Raw genomic sequence first — 23,311 nt, 5'->3', positions numbered from 1 at the left:
TAGTAGCGTTTAGACATTGTTCCAGTTTAGTTTTCATTTTGGTAGTAGACCGACCCAGTCTCTATTACGAAGATTCAACGAGAAGATTAAGTAGAGGATCCGCCCCTGAGCCTGACAAACTCTAACAAAACCCAAGGAAAGGATTGATCAACCCGTTCACTTGCAAGTCGTCGAATGTTTCCATGCTCCATGTTCTCTGTAAACTTGTATCAATTTATATTTCATCTAATAAAGTCCGTTCTATTCGATAGATTTTTATGCAGCACTTATGGTAACCAATCCACTAAAGTGACTGCTGGTGTTTTCATTAAAACGTATTTAATCCAAAATCTTTACAAGGAAACTTTGTTGAACACTTAGGCAAATTATTATCTCGAAAGAGTTTTAATTTGATTAAGGGCAACTATCCCGAAAGGGTTTTGTCATGTTCAAAGCCAATTAATTAGAGGTTCCGTCATTTATTTCATCTTTATAATTCGTACAAAGTTTAAAGTTGTTTTCTTTGCTTAATGCAAACAAATACATTCGTTTACTTTTCTAAAAAGTACTAAACGTTCCTATCTTGCAAATTCATTCTTAAATCAGAATATTTTCTAACGTTTTCATACTCTAATCTAATTCTCATTCTAGCAATTTCAAAACCAAAACCGATTAAACGATTTTTCCATATTATAAACCTTAAAGTAAATTTAACCGATTGTAAATAAGTTTTGTCTAAAAACGTTCCCTGTGGGATCGATATCTTTTATTACTACAAGCGTATACCGTGCACTTGCGGAAATCGCTCAACAAGTTTTTGGCGCCGTTGCTGGGGAACGCCAAATTTTTAACAAAAATTTATGTTTTTCGTGTTTTATTTCGCACCTTGGTTTATAATATATGTATTTATTTATTTTATAGTTTTTATTATTTATTGAGGATGGTCACTAGGACTAAATCCTCGTTGTTATTTAACGTTTGCAATTAGATGTTTGCAGATAAAAATTCAAGTTTTTTCAAAGATAGACTGGAGATTTGATTATCAATGAAATTCACAAAAGGAGTCTACAGAAAAGAAATTCGGCTAGCAAGTACATCAGAAGGGAATGGAAATTTTTCAAATTGCATATCGGGTTCCGCAACTGCAGTATCAGGAACAAGACAGATAATTTTTCCCAGAAAAAAAATCTTCCCAGAAACCTTTACCTCTTTTCTATACACTTAGTCCTTCACCAAAACATCATATCTCTTTGTTAAGAAATTTATTCAATTCCTACACTAAACCCAAATAATTTCCCTTTTTATCATTTCCTTACAAACACCTACATTTATCTCTCTAAGAAATAGCTAATCAAAGAAAGATATATCAGAAGTAGGATGAAATTACCTTATCTGCCAGGAATGAATTGTATGCTTTTAATATAGTTTTGAAAGTTTCAGTTCATGTGCGTAGTTCCAGTTCGTGCACAAAACTAGAAGTTTGGGCATTCACCGAAATCATTAGATCCTTAAATTGAGAAAACGCTAAAAAGAAAGCGCTTAAAAAAAATGCAAAAAAAAAACATATTGTTCCTGATAAGTTAAATGGACATGACCATTATTTAAAACCGGTCTAAGTAATTGATTATGTCCATGATTTTGATTCTCCTTGAGAATTCTTAAGGGGTATCACATTTTTTTTAGTTTTTAGTTTTTCATATTTTAAATTCTTACATGTCATTTTAGTTCAGTTTATACATTAGTTTTTAGTTTAGTAATAATGGTGAGATTAGAAATAAAATTTTTCTGATCATTGAACGATATTGAATTAAAAGTTACACAAAATTTAAGTTTCATAATTAAAATCTCTACTGTGACTTTTGTTTGATGTTTTGAAAATTTCTGAACTTACTGAGAATGTGAATTCTCAGTAGAGAATTCAGGATTTTCAAAATTTCAAGGGAAAGGAAGAGAAAAAAATTCTCGGTAACTTCAGCGAAGCGAAAAAAAAAAAAAATTCGCGACCGCGGATCGTCATTCACGGTCGCGACACGGGTCTTTTTTTTTTACCTGTATCCTTCTTTCTTCTTTAAATTCATGAACCTTTGCTATACATTTCGAAAAATTAAGTTTGTTCATGTTCAAATGGTGTGAATTTACACCTTTTTAATCCCAACAGACACCTTGATTTGTCCTGGATTGATTATAAATAATTGGAAAAGATCAGATTTTTGTTACTTACACTTTCTATTTATCTCTATCAGACAAAATCTGATTTCTTCTCAGTTATCACACATTTAAAAAAAAAACACACAAAGTTACAGAAATTGTTTTCTTACTTTCGAAACCACCAACATACATTTTAAGTCATCCTAACATCATTAAATAATTAGAGAAGATCAGATTTCCATACTTTTTCATCTCTTTCAGACAAAATCTGATATTCTTCTCCAATTATTCAAACCTTTCAAAAAGTTTCAGAGACTTTTTCCTTTTCTCAAACGCATGATTTCCAAGCATAAATCTTCCATGAAGATTACTGCTGCACGCAGCAAGCGTCCTGATATATCAGAATGCTACAGTGCACCATTTCCCATTTAATGAAGAACGAAAATATAATAAAAATGTTTGTTGTGTATAGTTTGTACAACGGTTTGTTTTCATTTTTATATGTGTTTGTTCTTTCTGTTCTTTGTATATATGTTCTTCTAATTTTAATAAAACTGTCAAGTTTGATTCTTTAATTCTTTTTGCTTAAAACAATTGAACCTTGTCCAAGAATCTGTAATTATTTTTCATAAATCTGTATTCATTTCTGAAATGTTTCTGAACATCTGACTTTTCATATATTTTACATACTAATACGGTATAATCATTCATAACTATTGAACAAGTTCATGAACATTCATTTTATATGATAAATCTGAGTCTTGTTCTGCACATATGTTTTTCAATTTTGATAAACATATCCACTTTTGATTCTTTGGTTATTTTTATTAGTATATGTTAACTATGCAAATTATTTGACTAAATCTATATATATGTTGATATGGAACAATATAACATTCACCATGATTTTGTCTATAATAATAACATGAATCTGCCAATAATTTTACTCTGTATCAGTTTCAATGCTTCAGAATTAATATGCATAAGTGATTAATAAATTTGATTTGTTTAATTGTTCATTTGTTTGTTTTTGTATATAGGATCGTTTTTTTATTTTTTTTTTCTTTTCTCTTCTTTCTTGTATATATGTTCTTGTTTGATTTATGTACATATGAGTTCCTGCAATAAGAATTCATTTCATTCCATACTTTAATCTTCTATTCTGGTTTATGTCTGTTACAATTTATAGACTATTAGCAAATCAATCTATCCATATATCTTAAAAGCTAATAAGTTATAATCATTATTAACTATTGAACATAATAATGAATTTTCATTTTAAATTAAATCATCAAGTTTACTTTTTATTTGTTGATTCATTTATGTTAATCATGATAATTATTTAACATATATCTGTATGCACTTATCAAAATGAAACAGTATATCTTTTCAATGAATTTGTTTATCATGTTTAAATACTTTTGTGTTAATTTGATTATTTCACATACATTGCCAATACCTAAACTTTACTATGATTAAAAGATTACTCGTATTTAAGAGTTGATATACATTCACTTTTATTTATTCCCTTTTTAAAGATTAATTTCCATTCAAATGCTTGTTCATTCAACTTATGTGAATTAATGAACATTGGTTCTACATTAACTCTAATTCAACATTTAATGTTTCATTACTCAAAATTTCATAAGGATAAACCTTTGATTTCCCTTGGATTTAATGTTATTTATTTTAGTTTTTGAGTGCATGTACAGTTTATATTACGTTCAGGACACAATTAATCAACAAAATTGCACAAACCAAGTCCAAATGCACAAAATCAGGCACTTTTGACCAATTCTCTACCGAGAATTAAAAATTCTCGGTAAGTCCAGCGAAAATAGGCCGAAATCAGAGTGCAAAATTCTCTGAATTTCGCGTGCCGCGACCGCGGCTAGGCAATTCTCGGTCGCGACCCACGACCTGTAGGGGGGATTTGAGTCCGATTTTTGACATAAATTCCACTTTTCCTCTTCCTACACTACTTCCTCATACTTATATTCAAACCTATATATACCTATCCCTTATACACACATTCCATAAACTCTATTTCAAACACATTTTCTTTTTCACAACTCAATTCCACACCATATCACCTTTACTTTTTACCAATTTTTACTTCTCCAAAATACATCTTTCCCAAACACCACATCCATAACCTAACCCTTTTTACACACAATGCCTAAACATCAGCAGGTTACTAACCAGGTTTCCTCTATGTCTAATAATTGTTTGCATGTTGAATGTGGATCCATTCAGCATTATTTCAGATGGGGTTGGGCACATGGTACAAGCACTATTATGGACATCGTGCATAGTGAATCAGACATTATTGTATTGGTTACTCTTTCCTACTTTAAAAAGAATGAGCGGATTACATTTAGGATTTCGGTTGATTTTATAAAGTTGGGGATGACGAGATGCGTATTTGGTTTGGATATCATACAAAAATAATTTATTGTTAAGCCATTCATTTTCCAACCAATCCGGTTTGGACATACTTTGACTAGTTTGGATGGATTTAATCCCAAGAATGCTACTAGCACACTCATTAAAGATCGTTGGTTTTCGTGGTAGATTAAATTGGATACCCTTTTGACAATTGAGTCCATGTTTCCGTTTCAACCAATAAGCACGTTACTATGTGTACTTTGATTACGGGTCTTGTTTTGGATGCTACGAGTATTTTGGCCTGGTTTTCCGTCAGTTACTCCTACTTATTTTTCGATGTTGGAATTCCAAGTTCACATGGTAATGTTATTCAGAAGGATGGTAATGCGCTGACAAATTTTAGTGCGGATGACGATATGCCTTATGATGATGTAAGAAGAAGGTGCGGAGCCGGAGCATGTTGATGCCTACACACAAGCACAAAGGCATGTTGGCAATGAGCACAATGTTGATCAAGTTAATTTGCAACAATTTTGAACCATATGCCTCCACAGAATCGGCAAATGAATTTGCGGTTAGATGATATTATTGCAAACAATCAAGTGATGGATTCGAGAATTTACGCGGTGGATGCAAATATACATACTTTGAGGAGAGATCATACGTCACCCGACGCCGATTGTTATCATTTTTCCGTCGTCGAGGCGTAGTGACCGCACCATCTCCACCGGGTTCACCTTCACAAGAATAGGTTTTATCTTATCTTTTCTCAACTCATTTATTTTTATGTTATTTTTGATTAAGTTTGGTACAATTTCAATTTCTATTTATGTTGGCAACAATCCATTTCATATTTATCCGTTTTCATACAATTTTGCTTTATTTTCGTACAAATTTTTCGTGTTTTATCAATTTTTGCACCAATGAGGACATGGTCCAATTTAAGTGTGGGAGGAGATATTGCATATATCATTTTGTTTTTAGTACGAATAAATGCAACGAATAATTTTTAAGCAATATTTATAAATGCAACACTTGTTTTATGCAAGTGCAACATATATTGCAACACAATTTATTTAACACTATTTTTATTAACTTAACATTTTCATATGTTTATAAATTAATCATAAGTTAATATGATTATTTTTAGGTTATCATTATCGTTAGAAATAATATTTCTATACGGGCAATATTATTTTTCAAATTTATCATAAATCTCCGATATGATTTTAAGTAAGAATTGTCTCGAGTAAATGTATTTTAATTAAGGGTAAATTCCAAAAAAAACCCCTGTGGTTTGATGTTGTTCCAAAAAAACCCCTGTGGTTTGTTTTTACAAAAAAAAAAAGGACCGTGGTTTCGCCGTTACCCGAAAGACGGAAAATGACCTAACACCGTTAATTTGAATGACGTGGCAAGGGGTAAAACGGTCAGAATTAAAAAAATAAATAAAAAAAAACAAAAATTAAAAAGAAAATTAAAATAATAAAAAAAAACCCAACTTCTTCTTCTTCTTCTCTGTTACGTAACCTGCTCAGCTTCTTCCCTAACGGCGGCCATCGACGTAACCTGCTCAGCTTCTTCACAACCTCCTCTTCTTCTTCTTTAACCTCTTCAGAGATTATCAATTCTTCATTAATTACCATTTTTTCTTTCCTCCTAATTTCCTTCGATCTCCTCTTTGTTTCAATGCATAAAACTCCCATTGACCGATCCGAACAACACTGTTTTCCATAGATGCTTTGTAAGCTTCCGTTTCCATCTTAATCGCTTGAAGCGTGAGAAGGAAAGTTCTCAGAGTCTGTCTTTTCATGCTCAGGTTTTGTTTCAGTTTCGATTTTGCTTTTCGCTCTTTCTCTGTGCTCAGATTGAGTAATTTTAATTCTCTGTGTTTTTTGTTTGTTTCATCGGTAATTTGCTTGATCTTCGCTTCTTCCTCCGATTTGGTTGCGATTTCAGAATTGAAAGCATTGAGTTGCGATTTCAGAATTGATTACCATATTCAACATAGAGATTCTGTTTTTAGAATTTGCTAGATCTGTTTGAAGCTTTACCTCATTATTATAGGTTTCTTCCATGATCGATTCGAAGAAGAAGAAGAAGAAGAAGAAGAATTGGTTTTTCCAGAATTCTGGACGTCTGGATTTCAGACGTTCAACACATCTAAAATCCAGACGTTGAACGTCTGAATTTCAGACGTAACGTCTGGATTTCAGAAATTTAAAAAAAATAGAAGAACAAGAGGAGAGGAGGAAGAAGAAGAGAAGAGAGAGAGAGAGGAAGAAGAAGAAGAAGAAGAAGAAGAGGAGGAGGAGAGGAAGAAGAAGAAAAAGAAAAAAGAAAAATTAAAAAAAATTAAAAAAAAAAAATTTCCAACTCTACCCCTTGCCACAGCACTTTTAACGGTGTTAAGTTCTTTTTCGTTTTTCGGGTAACGGCGAAACCACAGTCCTTTTTTTTGTAAAAACAAACCACATGGGTTTTTTTGGAACAACATCAAACCACAAGGGGTTTTTTTTTTGGAATTTACCCTTTAATTAAATAAATTCTTTATTTTCAATCTCTATTTTATATCATGCAATTCATGATACAATAAATCTTATTTTTAATTTTTCAATTAGGTTTATAGGCATTAAATTGAACTAACAATTTTAGCTCGGTTTGATTTCGTCTTACATTAACACAAATTAAAGTTTTTAAGGAAACTTTAGCCATAATACATGTTGAATTTTAAGTCGATATAGGATGAATGTGCTATCTTTCTTTTTCCCAATTTCAATATTATATTTCATATTAATTAATCAATTAGTTGAATTCTTAACTTTTGGCCATGATTGAGACCAACCTTATCACAATCGAGATATGAAAGAGAAGAAAATTAAGTACCGTTTACTTTTGGCCACGATTGAGACCACCCTTATCACAATCGAGGTATGGAAGGAACGTTTAAAACAAAAAAAATAAGCGTGTATAAGTTTAAAGTAACGATTGCGTCCACCTATGGCATGGTCGGTACCTCTTAAGCAAACACCAAGCAACAAAATACGTATAAAGTTACGATTGAGACCACCCTTATCTCGGGCGTAACTAAGCAATAATTAATCCTAAGTACTTATTCATTTAATATATCTCATATATTAATTTAGGTTTGGGAAAGGAAATTTTGTGCTTTGAAATGCCTTGAGACGAAAGACTGAATATGCGTGCTTATATCGTCCCGAATGCTTCAATTCAAAATTGAAAATACAAGACAAATGATATATCGTATATTATACTAAGTTAGTTTGATATTTTGCGTATAAATTTGCCATGCGAAGTTAGTCTTTTCGGCTTAACTAATTCAAAAGGTAATACCGAGATATATGTTTTATTTTCATAAAGGGATTAGTTAAAGAATAAATTCAGAGAAATTTTGCTCGGCACTAGCAAAAGATTAAGTGTGGAGATTTGTTAAGCCCAAAATATACCTAAAATATCATCAATAATTACATCAATATTGCTACAAATTTATGCTATTTATAACTGTTTGGAAAGCTTTTACTCTCGAATATGTTTCTTTCTTGTAAGGTACCTAAATATTTAGTAAAATCCAAATAGGAACGAAAAGAGCTCAAAAACAGAAGAAAACCCTTACAAAAGGAGTCAAAAACAACAAAGATCAATTACACCAAAACAAGGACAAAGACGAAGTCAGAAACAGAGAAAAACGCAAATTCTCACCAGAGAATCCAAAATTCTCGGTAGAGAATTTGGGGCCGCGACAGGGAATCTCAAATTCTCGGTCGCGACACGCTCTTTCATCCGAAGGCTGAAAAATCAGTTCCTCATTCTCGGCAGAGAATTTCCATTCTCGGTAAGAGCAGAAATTCTGCCAAGTACAATGAACACATGTTAAAATCCAAGAAACGCGTTCGTTCGGGTGGATAAAGATGACTCTTCACAACGGACACGACACTTCATTCACGACTCTCCACAACGGACACGACACTTCAATCAAGACTCTTCAACATCTATAAATAAAGTATTGATTTGAGAGTTGAAAAAATAGGAGAGAGTTAGATTTTAAGATTAGTGCAAGAGTTATGCAGAAACTCTGACTCAGAAATGAGTCAGAGATCAGAGATTAGATTTCATTTCTGTTCAAAGCAATATGATGTACACACATTGTTTATTCAATAATAACAAGTTTAGTAGCATTTAGACATTGTTCCAGTTTAGTTTTCATTTTGGTAGTAGACCGACCCAGTCTCTATTACGAAGATTCAACGAGAAGATTGAGTAGAGGATCCGCCCCTGAGCCTGACAAACTCTAACGAAATCCAAGGAAAGGATTGATCAACCCGTTCACTTGCAAGTCGTCGAATGTTTCCATGCTCCATGTTCTCTGTAAACTTGTATCAATTTATATTTCATCTAATAAAGTCCGTTCTATTCGATAGATTTTTATGCAGCACTTATGGTAACCAATCCACTAAAGTGACTGCTGGTGTTTTCATTAAAACGTATTTAATCTAAAATCTTTACAAGGAAACTTTGTTGAACACTTAGGCAAATTATTATCTCGAAAGAGTTTTAATTTGATTAAGGGCAACTATCCCGAAAGGGTTTTGTCATGTTCAAAGCCAATTAATTAGAGGTTCCGTCATTTATTTCATCTTTATAATTCGTACAAAGTTTAAAGTTGTTTTCTTTGCTTAATGCAAACAAATACATTCGTTTACTTTTCTAAAAAGTACTAAACGTTCCTATCTTGCAAATTCATTCTTAAATCAGAATATTTTCTAACGTTTTCATACTCTAATCTAATTCTCATTCTAGCAATTTCAAAACCAAAACCGATTAAACGATTTTTCCATATTATAAACCTTAAAGTAAATTTAACCGATTGTAAATAAGTTTTGTTAAAAAACGTTCCCTGTGGGATCGATATCTTTTATTACTACAAGCGTATATCGTGCACTTGCGGAAATCGCTCAACAACAACCAGTCTGATTCCGATCCACACACAGTCAATTATCAACGGAATGGGCAAACACGAGGGGCGTCTGTCTGTCCACGCAGGGCGTGTTCATGACATCAGGCCTGAATCTGATCCTCATGTAGGAAATTGTCAACGAAATGGGCAAACACGCGGGGCGCCTGCCTGTCCACGCGGGGCGTGTCCTGGGAAAAATGCAGAAATAATGCAACTTGTGTATTTATGATTCTACCCCCGAGCTTGATGTATAAGTAAGAGTGATTAGCACTCATTTCAGTATTCAATTTTCCATGTATTAGAGTTCCTCACACCTTGAGAGCTTGTTTAATCCTCCCGTTACTCCGCCGAAGTTTCGCTCCATCCGCATTCACCGATGTCGAGAGTTCCATCTCCAAGTCCTAAGAGACGACTTTGAGTCTGTGTAACATCCGCAAAATTTGGGGCTTAGGATAATAAATTAGCTAGAATGAAAAGAAAAAAAAATAACAGAAGAAAGCCTTATGATATGGAAATATTTATGTTTGTGCTAATTAGTTAGCATTTTAACATTTAAAATAATTATAAATTTTCCAATTAAATGAAGTACACGTTGGTGGAAAGTAGATAAGACTCTAGTTTACCTAACCTTACTCTTATTATTACTTTTACCCTTCCTTATATAATAAATTACAGTCCTATATAAATATATAGGGTTTTAGAGGAGTTTGAGTAGAAAAAAGAAGTGGGCGACTATATACCGCACTAAAATTCTGGTTCACCGCCCTGTATTGACCTTTTTTCCCTTCTCATTATTTCAAACATAAGTTTTGAAATTCCAAATCCTCTCAACATCTTTTCCATTCTAAAAACCGACCAAAAACGAGATGGCACGAAGAGGAGGCATCGGCAAAGGATACATGGGTATTACGGTAAGTATTTCCATAAAAAAAATTATCAAAATCGTGAGTAATCGGGCCGAAATTCGGGATTAAAATCCCAGAATTTCGCCTAGGCGGGCGCCGGAATCCATCTCCACCTACGGTGGAACGCATGAACTATGCGTTCCACCGTAGGTGGAGATGCAGCGTGTCGAGCGATCCACCCTAAGGTGGATCGCACGGCGCACGTGCTCCACCGTAAGGCGGAGCGCGCGGCGCATGCGATCCACCTTAGGGTGGATCGCTCGACGTACGCGTTCCACTTAAGGTGGAACGCGTACAACGCATGCGCTCCACCTTATGGTGGGGCGCATGCGCCACCCGTTTGGCCTAAGGGCCAAACATTTGCGGCGCACTGGTCGGCCCTAAGGCCGACTGGTGCGCCGCACCCGTTTGGCCCTTAGGGCAGGTGGTGTAAACCACCCGCTCAGGCCAAAAAGGGGCAAATTTTGAATTTTTTTTAAAAAAAATTGCACGGACCGGGCGTAGGCAAACCCGAACGTATAGAAAAAAAAATTATGTTAAATTGAATATACCTTATAAATAAATAATATTACAGGATAAGGAGGGAGCTGACCCAAGACGCACGTCTTCACGTCCTGTTACTGCATCTGCTCGGCGGGACCGGGAGGAGCAGCAGCGGTTTATGGCGGACGCCCGGAGGGCACATGCTGCACAGGCGGAGCGTGCTGAGGGACGGGATGAGGCGGCTGGTATAGACATGGACGGGGATGCTTCTATGCATCGTCCTAGTGCTGATACTATCCCCATAGATCGTGGCGTTGTGACGAGGGGTCGAGACGGACGATTTTCTTCTACCGCAGCATCTTCTTCTGGTAAGAGAAATTAAAAAATGTGTTTATTTGTATTTGTGTTAATCGTGATTATTGAAAAATATACTAAAAAATTAATGTCTACCGTTTGCTGTAATTTCAGGTAGCAGCAAGCGATCGAGGAGTGTAGAGGATGACTGGGTTGTGAAGGACCCCGTCCCCGGGGGTCCATTTGATGGTGCTGTGATCCCGAGCTTTTTGGGACATATTGCATGTGCTATATGGGCCGGTCAGGACAGGGGCGTCCTTAGGTGTCATACCAGATCAGGGTATTGCACGAAGCTGAGATTATGGTACAGTGGTTCTTCCCGGACGATTCAGTCGCGTATCGAGTCATCTGGCTTGTTCCATTTACCTGGTATTATGCACAGTCACATAGATGCTGCACTGATCACGGCATTTGTTGAGCGGTGGCAGCCAGACACGTCATCATTTCACATGCCATTTGGCGAGATGACCATTTTGATGCATGATGCGTGGGAGATATTGCGCATCCCCGTAGATGGTGCCATGGTGACTGCTGATGCGACTGTTGATGAGCTTAAGGAGTGCGTGATGGATTTGTTTGGGGTGACTCGGGTTGAGTTAGATGCCCGTCATTATGCTTCTAGTAGTATACGAGCCGCTTCCGTCATGGAGCGTTGTGGAGGTGATCGGATTCCTGAGACCCAGGCTATAGCTTGGACGTGGCTGATGCTCGGTTCCACCTTATTCGTAGACAAGAGTGGTGACCGCATCCGACCTTCTTGTCTGTTAGAGGTGCAGGACTCGGCGGCTGGAGCCGTTGGACTTTCTTGGGGATCAGCTGCACTAGCATATCTATACCGTCATCTTGGTATTGCTACCAGAGGAGATTGCAGGCAGATGACGGGTTGTATGACATTGCTCCAGTCCTGGATTTACGAGTATTTTCCTTGCTTCAGGCCACATCGAGAGGCAGTTACAGTTGACCCGGATCTTCCTAGGGCTTCGTTGTGGCCATCTATATCGATGGAGAAGAGCGATGAGCGGCTGAGAGCATTTCGTGCCCGGCTTGATGTGTTGACAGCAGATGAGGTATATTTGCTTTATAATTATAAATACTATTCAATTAAAACAAATTTGTGTATTACTTGTATGTGTTAATGTAATTTTATACATCTGTAGGTCATGTGGATGCCGTATGGCCCTGATGCCATTACTGAGACCCCGAGGACTCTATATTCTGGATGGATACGGTATCGGGATGTGATCGAGCCGTACATGCCGGGGCGATGCCTTCGACAGCTTGGACATGTGCAGACCATTCCTAGACCGATATTGCAGCCTTCTAAGGCTGTTCGCCCGTGGACCAGTTTGAAGTATCGTGTAGAGGTGCCAGCTGTGATGGTGCAGGGTATTTGGGACTCTTTTCCCCAGTCGCCCGTCCTTATACTGTCTGTATTCACTCCAGCACATACTCCATCAGATTGTGAGGATCAGTACATGCATTGGTACACCCGTCACTCACACCCTCGTCTACTTCCGGAGATTGTTGCACCCGGACCGGCTGTTTATACTCGCTCGAACAGTGAGATTGTAAGTTATTTTTGGTTTTCTTGACTGGTCTAGTAATGTGAAATGATATTTACTGAAATGTGAAATGATATTAACCTTGTTTTTTGTTCCTTACTTTTTTACAGTGGGTTAGTCGATTATCTGGCTGGGGTGAAACTGTGCTGGATCACATGAGTCATCTGGACGAGGATGCTGCGATTGTATATAGGCAGTCGTTAGAGGAGATTATGGATGCTTGGCATTTGGCCAAGTGAGTTATGACTGTATTTTGTAGTATTTTAGTACTATTTTGACAGAATTTGGTGGATTGATATTTTAGTACTTTTTTGTGGTATGTTTTGTTATTATTGCAAATTTAAGAATACATTAGAACGACATAAACTGCATAAACTGTAAAAATACATTAGAACGACATAAACTGAAAAAAGACATTACAACGACATAAACCGGAAAAAAAAGACATTAGTCACTATCTTCTTCGTACACCTGAATGTTTGGTGAAGATGTCGCTGGTACACCTGACTGTATTGCAAGGTATATCTCTTTCTCCTCTGCAATATTCGTCTCATATTCCACAGGAAAAATGTTCCATTGAGCATTTCCTCTATTTCTTGGCCAAGCTCGTCCTGGCAGGTAATCGTTCTTTGAAGCGCTGATACTCTGTAGTACTCGAACCTCTAATTTATAGCGATCCCAATTTTTCACGATCGAGTAAGGATAAGTTCGATGAACCTCATGAGAAATTTCAGACTCTGTCCATCTTAAAAAGATGATGGATTTGAAATTTTTTTTAGGGATGATTCCCCTCTGATTATCACGCAATAGTCTGGCGAACATAGCTTTCCAGTCATCAATAGGCATAAACCACTTCAGAAATGTTTGAATATGACTAGGAATATTTCCTTCATTCAAATTGTTCAACCATTCCTCTAGAGCAAATTCAAAAGGCATGTAATACATATAACATAAGAACCACAGCATGTGTAGTGAGTATATTGGAAACTCACCAGCAGACGGAAGCTTGAAGCAAAACATAAATGGAAATTCAGGATGGAACATTGTTGGACTCACAAATGTCTCTCCATATACACGGATTGCGTAGTATTGATAATCAAGCATCTTCGTCGTGCAATCAGACTTATTCAAAGTTGAAACTATGCTTTTCTCGAGAGGAAAATTAGGGAACTCGTTGGTAAAATCAGATGAAGCCATTTATGTTTGAGAGTTTTCGTTGATCGTAATGTAAAGAGTAAATGTGGATAACTGAAGTAGCAACATTGTTTAATTTTATAGATGGAGAATATAGCCGTTGGAATATAGACGTTGGAATATAGACGTTGGAATATAGCCGTTGGAATATAGACGTTGGAATATAGACGTTGGAATGTGGATAACTGAAGTAGCAAAATTCATCAATATTCACCTGTAACATTACAGAACCACACATAATTCATCACAATTCACCTGTAACATTACAGAACCACACATAATTCATCAGAATTCACCTGTAACATTACAGAATATCAACCACTAATATCCCCTAAGTTGGGCCAATCTGGTCCACTGTGTCACCCTATCCTGATAGAAGCGCTCCCATCCTACAACGCTTTGGCCTCGGTGCACAAACCACCAGTGTACTATAGGGGGCACCGGAAAGTTAGGCGATAAATTTAAACGTATGTAGTGCTGGCAGTGATTCCCTAAATGAGCTATACAAATCTCACGTGATGGTCTTGTAGCAGTCGATGCGGCATACAATGGTAAGATAGTACCACACAACGCTAATGTGTCCCCACCTGAGAAGCCAAATAACATGATAGCAGAATTGTACATGGTAGGAACCGGCCACAAGTCATGAACCATTTTATGCCAACTATTTTATCGGAATGTACGAATTCAGAACCATGATACATTTTTCCATCTGCATTCATGTATATTAGTGTAAAACAACTCTATATTGCAAAACAGTTATAAAAAAAAGTTAGGTTTATCAGATATAATTTACCTGATGAGGCAGCATTATGTACCGAGGATGACGAGCTAATTCTGCCACTTCTACCACGACTCCTAGATGAACTAGTAGAACGAGCCCGTCCACGACGAGTTTCATTATATTCCCAAGAACTCGGCATACGTTTTGTGGATTTGCTCACCTTAGGTCGCCCCCGCACGTTAATTTTGACATCGGGTTCGGTGTACTGAGCTTGATCAGGGTGTAGTTGATCATGGATAAACATTGAAATATTACGCATTACGGATGGGTCGGCTTTAGAGACTTGGTCCACTAAGGACTTAAAATATCGCTGCTCCTCGTTCAGATCATTACGCCCGTCATTTTCATCAGTGTGACCATGATTAATTAAAAGTGTTCTCCAAAACACGTGAACACTCTCAGAACTGATCATTTGTTCCAGATCACAAGCTCGTTTCAGTTCACATGCACATGGTATCTTATGCGATGTTCTCAATACACAATCGCAACGCACGTACACTTCATGGCTCAACCCTCTCATACGCTCTAACTCTTGATTCAACAACTGCAGACAATAATGAGAGACTTTGAATACAAGTTGGCTTAATGGGCATCCGGTGAAAGTGACTGATTGACGAAGCCGCGACTGTTCAAGCATGTACCTGATACGAAGACAAAATTATTATTAGTTAGTGAAATGATACAACCCTAAATGCAAATTCCAAAATCGCAGTAGAAGAAATTGCAAATACCTTATATTGGTTGCTTGTGATTCAATCTGCTTGTGAACCTTCTGCCATACCGTGTCAAGGGACCCAGTTGCCGTATTGAGCCATTGCTTTAGACTAGCATGTTCGCTCTCCACTCGACAAGTAGTTGTGTTACCAAAATGTAGGAACTCCTTTGTCCAAGCAACAACAAACTTCTCCTTATGCACCAACCACGTCTCCTCAACATACGAGATAACTCCTTTGAACCTGCTCATCTTTTCCTTCATCATCATAAGATTGGTCTCGTACTCCTCAATGGTTAATGATTCTAATATTGTTCTCCATTTGCCATTCTTGAATTTAGAGGCAAGGCCTTTATCTCCAATGATTCTATACACACGATCTTCCACATCCTTATTAATATGCCAAGTGCATAGCAAGTGCGCTGCTTGTGGAAAAACTTCTTGTATCGGCTTTAATAACCCAAGCTCCCTGTCACTAACAACAACGGTCGGGTTAAGATCATCCCCAAGCAAAATCTTCAGCCTTTGCAAAATCCAACGATAGCTCCCTTCGGTCTCGTCTTTAACAATAGCATACGCTATCTTGAAGTTATTATTGCATGGCGTCATCCCAACAATCTCAACAAACGGCATTTTGTACTTGTTTGTTTTGTACGTTGAATCAATGCCGATGTACCAGTGGTAAGTCCTGAACATATCAACTGACTCTGGATGTGCCATGAACACATGCGTTATCACACCTGAATCAGCCTGTGTGTAATTGACATATTTGTTCTCCACAGCAATATGGTAGAATTGACTAGCCAGGTCTCTACCTTCAAACGCGTCCCTCCTCATTTTGTCCCTGTAATTATATATGTGTTTAATTACTGAGTTGTCCTCTGGGTGTTTTTCTTTAACTGCTGCTAAAATAGCACAAGGCTTTGCTTGAGCTGAAGACATATCACGCACAATTTGTTTAGATGCGATACTGAGTCCGCTCATTTGCCGACTTCCCTCTGGATACATACGCATTGTATGGTTATGCATTCCAGTTAACCCAGCCTTAGCCTTTATCCCCCATCCCGAAAGGTCTGCATGTTGATAGGCTTTAATCTGAAATTTACATCGGCACGCTTTAGTTTTACTTTTCCTAATTGCAGGATCTTCATCATTTTTCACAACACCTCTATATCGTTCACCCCGTGAACAGCGCAACAACTTCTGTTTACCCCCATTTTTGTGCGAAGATATTACAAGCTCAAACCCATTCTGAATAGCTATCTTTTTTGCCCAATCAATAGCATCCTGACTGGAGGGGAAAACGGTATCCGTTATAAAACGCGAACTATAATCAATGTTATCGGGGTTCCAATCTTCTATCGGTACCTGAATATACGAAAAATTTACATTAAAATTACAAAAAAAATACTTCGGGCCTATTTCTCCCGTTCGAAATTAGTTCGGGGCAATTTCTGCCCACTTTTGCCTGAACGGGCAGGCTACCCGTTCCACCATAGGTGGAAACGGGCAGCGCGTACTGCCCGTTCCAAAGGTGGAACGGGTGGCGCGTACCACCCGTTCCATGGGTGGAGCGGGTGGCGATTACCACCCGTTCCATGGGTGGAGCGGGTGGCGATTACCACCCGTTCCTTAGGCCGATCGGGTAGTTCATCCGATCGGCCTAAGGAACGGGTGGTAATCGCCACCCGCCCAGGCAAAATTCGAATAAAAAAAAATAAAAAAAATGATTAATAACGTTTTTAATTCTCGTAATATTACCTCATGTTCTAACTCATTGTCTTCGGGAATGTTTTGATCCATTTTTTTCAAATCCGGGATTTGTGCTCGGGAGAGAAAACTAGACAGAGTTTTTAAGGTTTTAGGGGGAAAAAAAGTGGCAAGGGTAAAATGGTCAAAACAGTGCGGTGAAACAGAAATTAAGGGCGGTATTTAACAATACCCAAAAAGAAAACCTAGCCTATTCTTTTCTTTTGGAGCCGTCAGTTGGGTGAACAGATTAATAGAATTTTTATGATGGTTTTCTTTGGTGCGAATCTGCAAAAACTTGTAAGTCATGTTAGTTTTATTTCTCATCCATTTATATATATCAATCTCTCTAGAAGTTATTTGTAGGGGTTTTTAGATTTTTCTTTTATATTGTTTGTTTTAATTAGACAACACACCATGAAATTTATATTTTTATACATAAACTTTGTGAGAGTTCAGCCTATAGCTAAGATTTATCAGACTACAACTTTTTATGGTTTCAAAATATTATATATATATATATATATATATATATATATATACTATTTTATCCACAATATAGGACTCTACATATACTTGTTCATAGATAGGGAGTGGTGGTAATATCCCATCCACATATAGGTTTACTTTTATTTTTAATTATTATTTATTTTAATGATTTAGTTTTTTTTTCATATTTCATACATTCTTATAAGATTGGTTAACAATTTTGTTTTTTTTAAAGTTCCAGAACCACCTAATTTATCCTATATGCTAATAGCTAATATATTAAGTTTTAAGATTTAGTTTATTATGTACATACACTTTTATTATAATTATATTACGCCTTTACAGTTAATGAAAATAATTAAAGTATTATATATATATATATATATATATATATATATATATATATTTATTTATTGTGGTGTTCTTAATATAAAATTAATAGGTGATATTATAATTATTATATAGGACACGAAGAACAAGCGGAGGATATACCAGAGAAGCTATCTGATTAGTTAAACTTACATTTTGCTAATAGAGGTAAGTGGTTAATTAAATATATAGTATGTGTGTTTGTATGTTTGAGTGCTATACTTGACTGAGTGTATTAATTGCTTACTGATTCGATTCATATGTTTGACATGTATACTTGATATATTTATTGTGACTTCGGTGACGTGAATAAATTGAATTTGACATCGATGGTTGTGAGGACATGAATGGATTTTAGACCGAGACTTATTAGTGATCGAATGGACATGATATAGATATTATGGCCATGCAACCATTGAGTATTACCATACTAGAATAAGCAGGGCCCTTAAATTAAATGACTATTAATTTGCAATTCGTTGTACATGGTGCTTGATAACCTATAAATTAAATGTATGAAACTATTGTATGCGTATGTGGTTGAACTGTGTATTTAATTAACTATCTTATTGAGTCGGCAGCTCACCCCTTGCCACCACCACTTTTCAGGAATAAAAGATTAGAGACGTTGGTTCCGATTGGTCAGTATGTGAAGTCGTCGTCATTAGGATTTTAAATTTTGCTACCTTGATTAATTACTAAGAACTTGTATATTAATTTATATATTATTAGTTCAATCGGCATCGAGACTATGTCTCTTATGAGGTGTTAAGTTTGCAGATGCAAACTCATATGAATTGTGATCCGAAATTGATAGTTTTAGTTCACTATTATTTTTCTTTAATTGAAATGTTACAATTGTTTTTTTTCTTATTTATTTAAATATATTTAATTATTAAGTTTATGGTTAAGATAGTTAGGACTATTTTTAATTTCCTATTAATTCCCTACAGGTATGTATTCTAGAAAAAGATGATTTATCTTCTTGAGTTCAGTAAATAAAATTTTGTTTTTCTGCTTTGTATATATTATATTATGTAACTAAGTCCTTGACTATTATATCTACATATATATATGTGTATATGACAACTATAATTACAACATATTTATTCATGATACTTTGTAATTATGGTTTATTCATTTTAATTTATTTTAATTGAAATGGGTGTCACATTTATTGGTATCAGAGCCGACTCTCCACGTACGATGTGTGGTTCGGGGACAAACCAGGCGGAAGCTGGTGGGCCTGTAACGACCCGGTCCGGAGTGGGTGGCGCTGGGGTAGGAAGACCTGAGCAAGGAGCGGCCCTAAGGGATGGCGATGGGGGCAGGAATGAACTGAATCCCACATCGGAAATGGAGAGGGAGTGATTGGGGCTTATTAGTAGGATGTGAATCCAATACATGCAGACGCGTTTTAAAGCCGTGAGGCCCAATGTGTTGGAATTGGACCAGAGCGGACAATATCTACATGGTATTGGACCAGGGTGTTACAGTTTTGTTAGCTAGTCTTAAGGGCCGATTCTTCTTCCCTTTCTACTTGTTAATTAGTTTGTACTCTTTCTATGTACTAGGCTTGGTTGTATCCCGTATTGCCGTATTCCATATTTATAATACATGATTTATGATTCCGTTTTCACTATACGTGTTAATGTTTATTGCTTGCTTTGATACTTATAATTGATTATTGTGTAGGTCGTTCACGAGCTTCGAAATCTATTAGGAATCACATAGGTGTTACCTCACCGGAGTTGACAAACCGGAAACCGTAGGAATTGACGAGCCACGGAACTTACGGGCCCTAGTTTCTGATCCTAAGAATTAGAGTCGCCTTAAGGGGAAATCACGACTCTAGAACCTCACGGAGTTGTTCGGTCTATTAATAGTCGTCTTTGCAAGAGTAAAACTATTAATCGTGTATATTTCGTGTTGTTTATCATAGGTTATAACTTATCGTCACCCGTATCATTCTAAGAGGGCTTGAAACACATGAAAATTGTCTCACCCATAGTTTAGGAGTAGTTTAGAGTTGTCACCAAAACTCAATCTAAAGTATTCACCGCTTAGATAACGTATAAAATCGAGTAGTTTAATACTTGTAGTTATAAATCTCGTGGATTCAATACCCGGTCTTAACCGGATTATTACTTGATACGACGGGGTACACGTGCCCCTACGTAGTAGCGTCTAGTAGAGTTAGAGCGTTTAGAAAGATCATATCCATAACCCTAGCACACACTTATCGTCATATTATTACCGCTCTACCGGACTCTCATCAAGTTTTTGGCGCCGTTGCCGGGGATTTATATGTTCTTGCAATATTAGACCAAAACGTTTTATTGTTAGTCTAGGCATTATCTTTGTATAAATTGTTTATATATACTTTTTACTAACAACATTCTTTCTTGCCTATAATTTGTTCCATTTATTTATTTATGCACACCCGATCTCGGAGTGATACTCTCGTTCCTATTGATTGAAATTGAACGTACTCTTTGTAGGATTCGGAGAGAGAAAATGGCAAACCTCAATAATGAAGCTAACCAACCCGAGGTCAACCAAAGGCTGCCGGTGCAACCCGTGAATAACAACCGCAATGGTGGAGGCAATGACATGCGCTCGATGATGGAGATTCTTGCTCCGCATCGCCCTCAAAACCGCAACGGAATCGTTGCCCGCCACCATCCCGGCCAACACATATGAAATAAAGACTAGCATGATCCAACTCATCCAACAACTTGGTCAATTCGGAGGGGAACCCCATAAAAACCCTAACGAACATCTCGATAAATTTTTTATGTGTGCCGAAACCTCTCGGCAAAACGGTGTTCCGGTTGAGGCCGTCCGACTAAAGTTGTTTCCTTTCTCTTTGACAGGACAAGCGTTAGAGTGGTTGCACTCGTTGGAGGCGGGATCGATTACGTCATGGGAGGAGCTTGAGAAGGAGTTCCTTTCTTACTACTTCCCGCCTTCCAAAACGGTTAAGTTGAGGAACGACATCACTACCTTTCGGCAGCTCGAGCACGAAGCCCTTCATGCGGCTTGGGCGAGATTCCGAAAGTTACTTCGAAGCTTCCCGCACCACGATATCCCCAAGCACGATTTGGTAAGTACTTTTTATCACGGATTAACACCTACTAATCGTGCCACCGTGGATTCCGCAGCAGGTGGGGACCTGTTTAGGAAGTCGGCCAGTGAAGCATATGAGCTCATTCACGAGCTCGCAAGGAAAAGCGTACAGTGGCAAGAAGATCGGCTTGCCGGACCCTCGCGACATCAAACATTCGCCGTGGAGAAAGAGGTTCCGAAAAGTTCCATGTCGGAAATGAATAAAAAACTTGACGCTTTGATAGCCCAGTTGTGCCTCAACAAAGTTGCACAGGTCCTGATGTGCAATCATTGTGGTGGAGATCATGACGGACTTAATTGCCAAGCCGGTAGCCCTTTCGCCGGTGACACCGAAAATGTAAGTTACATAGGAGGCAATCAAAGGTACAACCCTAACCCGAACTCCTACTCACACCACCACAATAATAATGACAGCGGATGGAGGCCTCGGTACCAACACCCTAACTTGTCGTACGACAATAATAATAATGTATTGAGGCCCCCACCCGACTTTCATCAAAAATATCGGGAAAACGGGCTAGGGCAATCACAAACCATGCCCGGTGGTCGGAACACTCAGCCTCCCAACAACGTGCATGGCTAGTCGGTAACATCCTTGTTAAAGGATATTTTAACCCGTCTTGCCGATAGTGAGGTGTTTTGCAGGGACCTTAGCTGCCAGGTAGCCCACTTGAATCGTCAGCAACAGGAGAGGCCATTAGGAACTCTCCCGGCAAACATCGAGCAAAACCCGCGGGGCAAAAATAGAGAGTCCGGACAAGCAATAACTCTTCTTAATGGTAGAAGTTCGGACCCATCGAGTTCCAACTCGGACAGCCTGCAGTAAGCCGCCGCATGAGAAAGTCGAGCTACTATGTTATTTTTTTTATTTTTATTTTTAGTTATTTTTATTCTCTCCCGTCTCATAAATCAAAAGAAAAACAAATCTCATTTTTAATCCAAAAATAAGCCACGTGGAGCGTACACACCAGTACGCCCCGCGCAGTTGCGTGTCTATCCCATTTCCGAAATAAAAGACGAGTTACGCGGGGCGTCCCTCCTATCACACCCCGTGTAACCTTCGGCAGGTAGCTCTCTCCCAAATAAACGCCACGTATTGGGACACGCGGGGCACCCCATAAGGCACGTCCCGTGTATCATAGGGGAGTTGCGAATTGCAACTCCCCATGGCAGCTTTTCCTCTTCCACCTCTCCCATCACTCTTCCCTCTTCCCCAAAAGTCTTTCCCATCTCCCCACTCCAGCTCTTCTACCCTCCAATCACATCCCATCTTTTCAAATTCAAAACTCCTTCAACCTCCCTCCATCATCAATTTTGATTTGACCACCTCTTAATTACTCTTTAAAAAATAATAAAAACATTAAATAAGCAATCAAAACCCATAAAAATTCAAAAAATCCTTAAAACCAAAAATTGTTTTTTCCACGCGGGGCGTACCCCCATGTACGCCCCGCGTTCTCGCCTTTCTTCCACCTATTTTTGGCCAGGAGACGCGTTACGCGAGGCATGTCCCAAGGCACGCCCCGCGTTCGGTGGCATTTTTCGCGTTAAATAAACTCAGGAGGTGGGATACGCGTGGCGTGGCCCCATCACGCCCCGTGTACCCCTCCTGGAATTCCGAGAATCCTTTGGAATTCCACCCCTCTCCTATAAATTCTTATCCTTTTTCCCCAAATTCTTCCGTCACACTCACTCTAAACCCCCCACACTCATTCACAACTCTTCCTTCCTCCTTCCCTACCCACCATGACAAGACGAAAGCATGTAGCTGACATGTGCCCCCCGCGGTCCACTCGGGCCCGCTCCTCTCGTTCCCAACAACACCAATCACCACCACCCCCCGAACGAGAAGAAACACCGCCACTCACCCGCCAATATCGGGCTCTTTTCCATCTTCTCACCGAAGAAGAAGCCCAATCCTACCAAACACTCTCTGCTGCCCACATCATGGAACTCCCATACATCAACCGTAGCACTCTCGATCGCTACAACCTCGGAGGTGCTTTCGAAGACTGCCTCCGCACTCTTAATTGCCTCGATCACTATCGTGCACGCCAACACATTTATCCTTCGTTGGTTGTGGAGTTCTAC

The 23,311-nt window shown here is 37.9% G+C and overlaps 2 protein-coding genes and 1 long non-coding RNA gene across 3 annotated transcripts; 2 read left to right on the top strand and 1 right to left on the bottom strand.

Annotated features, from left to right (window-relative positions):
* Positions 1-10,356: 10,356 nt before the first annotated feature.
* Positions 10,357-13,146, top strand: LOC136217956 (protein MAINTENANCE OF MERISTEMS-like). The gene is made up of 6 exons (XM_066004677.1): positions 10,357-10,401; positions 10,970-11,246; positions 11,347-11,691; positions 11,746-12,299; positions 12,390-12,800; positions 12,905-13,146. The coding sequence occupies exons 1-6, from the start codon at positions 10,357-10,359 to the stop codon at positions 13,031-13,033; spliced, it is 1,761 nt and encodes a 586-aa protein (XP_065860749.1). The 3' UTR covers positions 13,034-13,146.
* A 1,086-nt stretch (positions 13,147-14,232) lies between these two features.
* LOC136217952 (PKS-NRPS hybrid synthetase cheA-like) lies at positions 14,233-17,287 on the bottom strand. The gene is made up of 5 exons (XM_066004664.1): positions 17,246-17,287; positions 15,504-16,852; positions 15,270-15,413; positions 14,552-14,652; positions 14,233-14,243 (listed from the first exon to the last, which is right to left on the bottom strand). Exons 1-5 carry the CDS (start codon positions 17,285-17,287, stop codon positions 14,233-14,235), a joined length of 1,647 nt encoding a protein of 548 aa, XP_065860736.1.
* A 145-nt stretch (positions 17,288-17,432) lies between these two features.
* On the top strand, positions 17,433-19,683 carry LOC136204281 (uncharacterized). Its single transcript, XR_010675178.1, has 3 exons — positions 17,433-17,533; positions 18,188-18,259; positions 19,279-19,683. It is a non-coding gene; the product is annotated as an uncharacterized lncRNA (long non-coding RNA).
* Positions 19,684-23,311: the final 3,628 nt, after the last annotated feature.

Source organism: Euphorbia lathyris, chromosome 1 (genome assembly GCF_963576675.1).
Source record: "Euphorbia lathyris chromosome 1, ddEupLath1.1, whole genome shotgun sequence".
Taxonomy (NCBI): Eukaryota; Viridiplantae; Streptophyta; class Magnoliopsida; order Malpighiales; family Euphorbiaceae; genus Euphorbia; species Euphorbia lathyris.
Note: the sequence above shows the minus strand (reverse complement) of the source record. Positions and strands in the feature narration are given on the sequence as shown.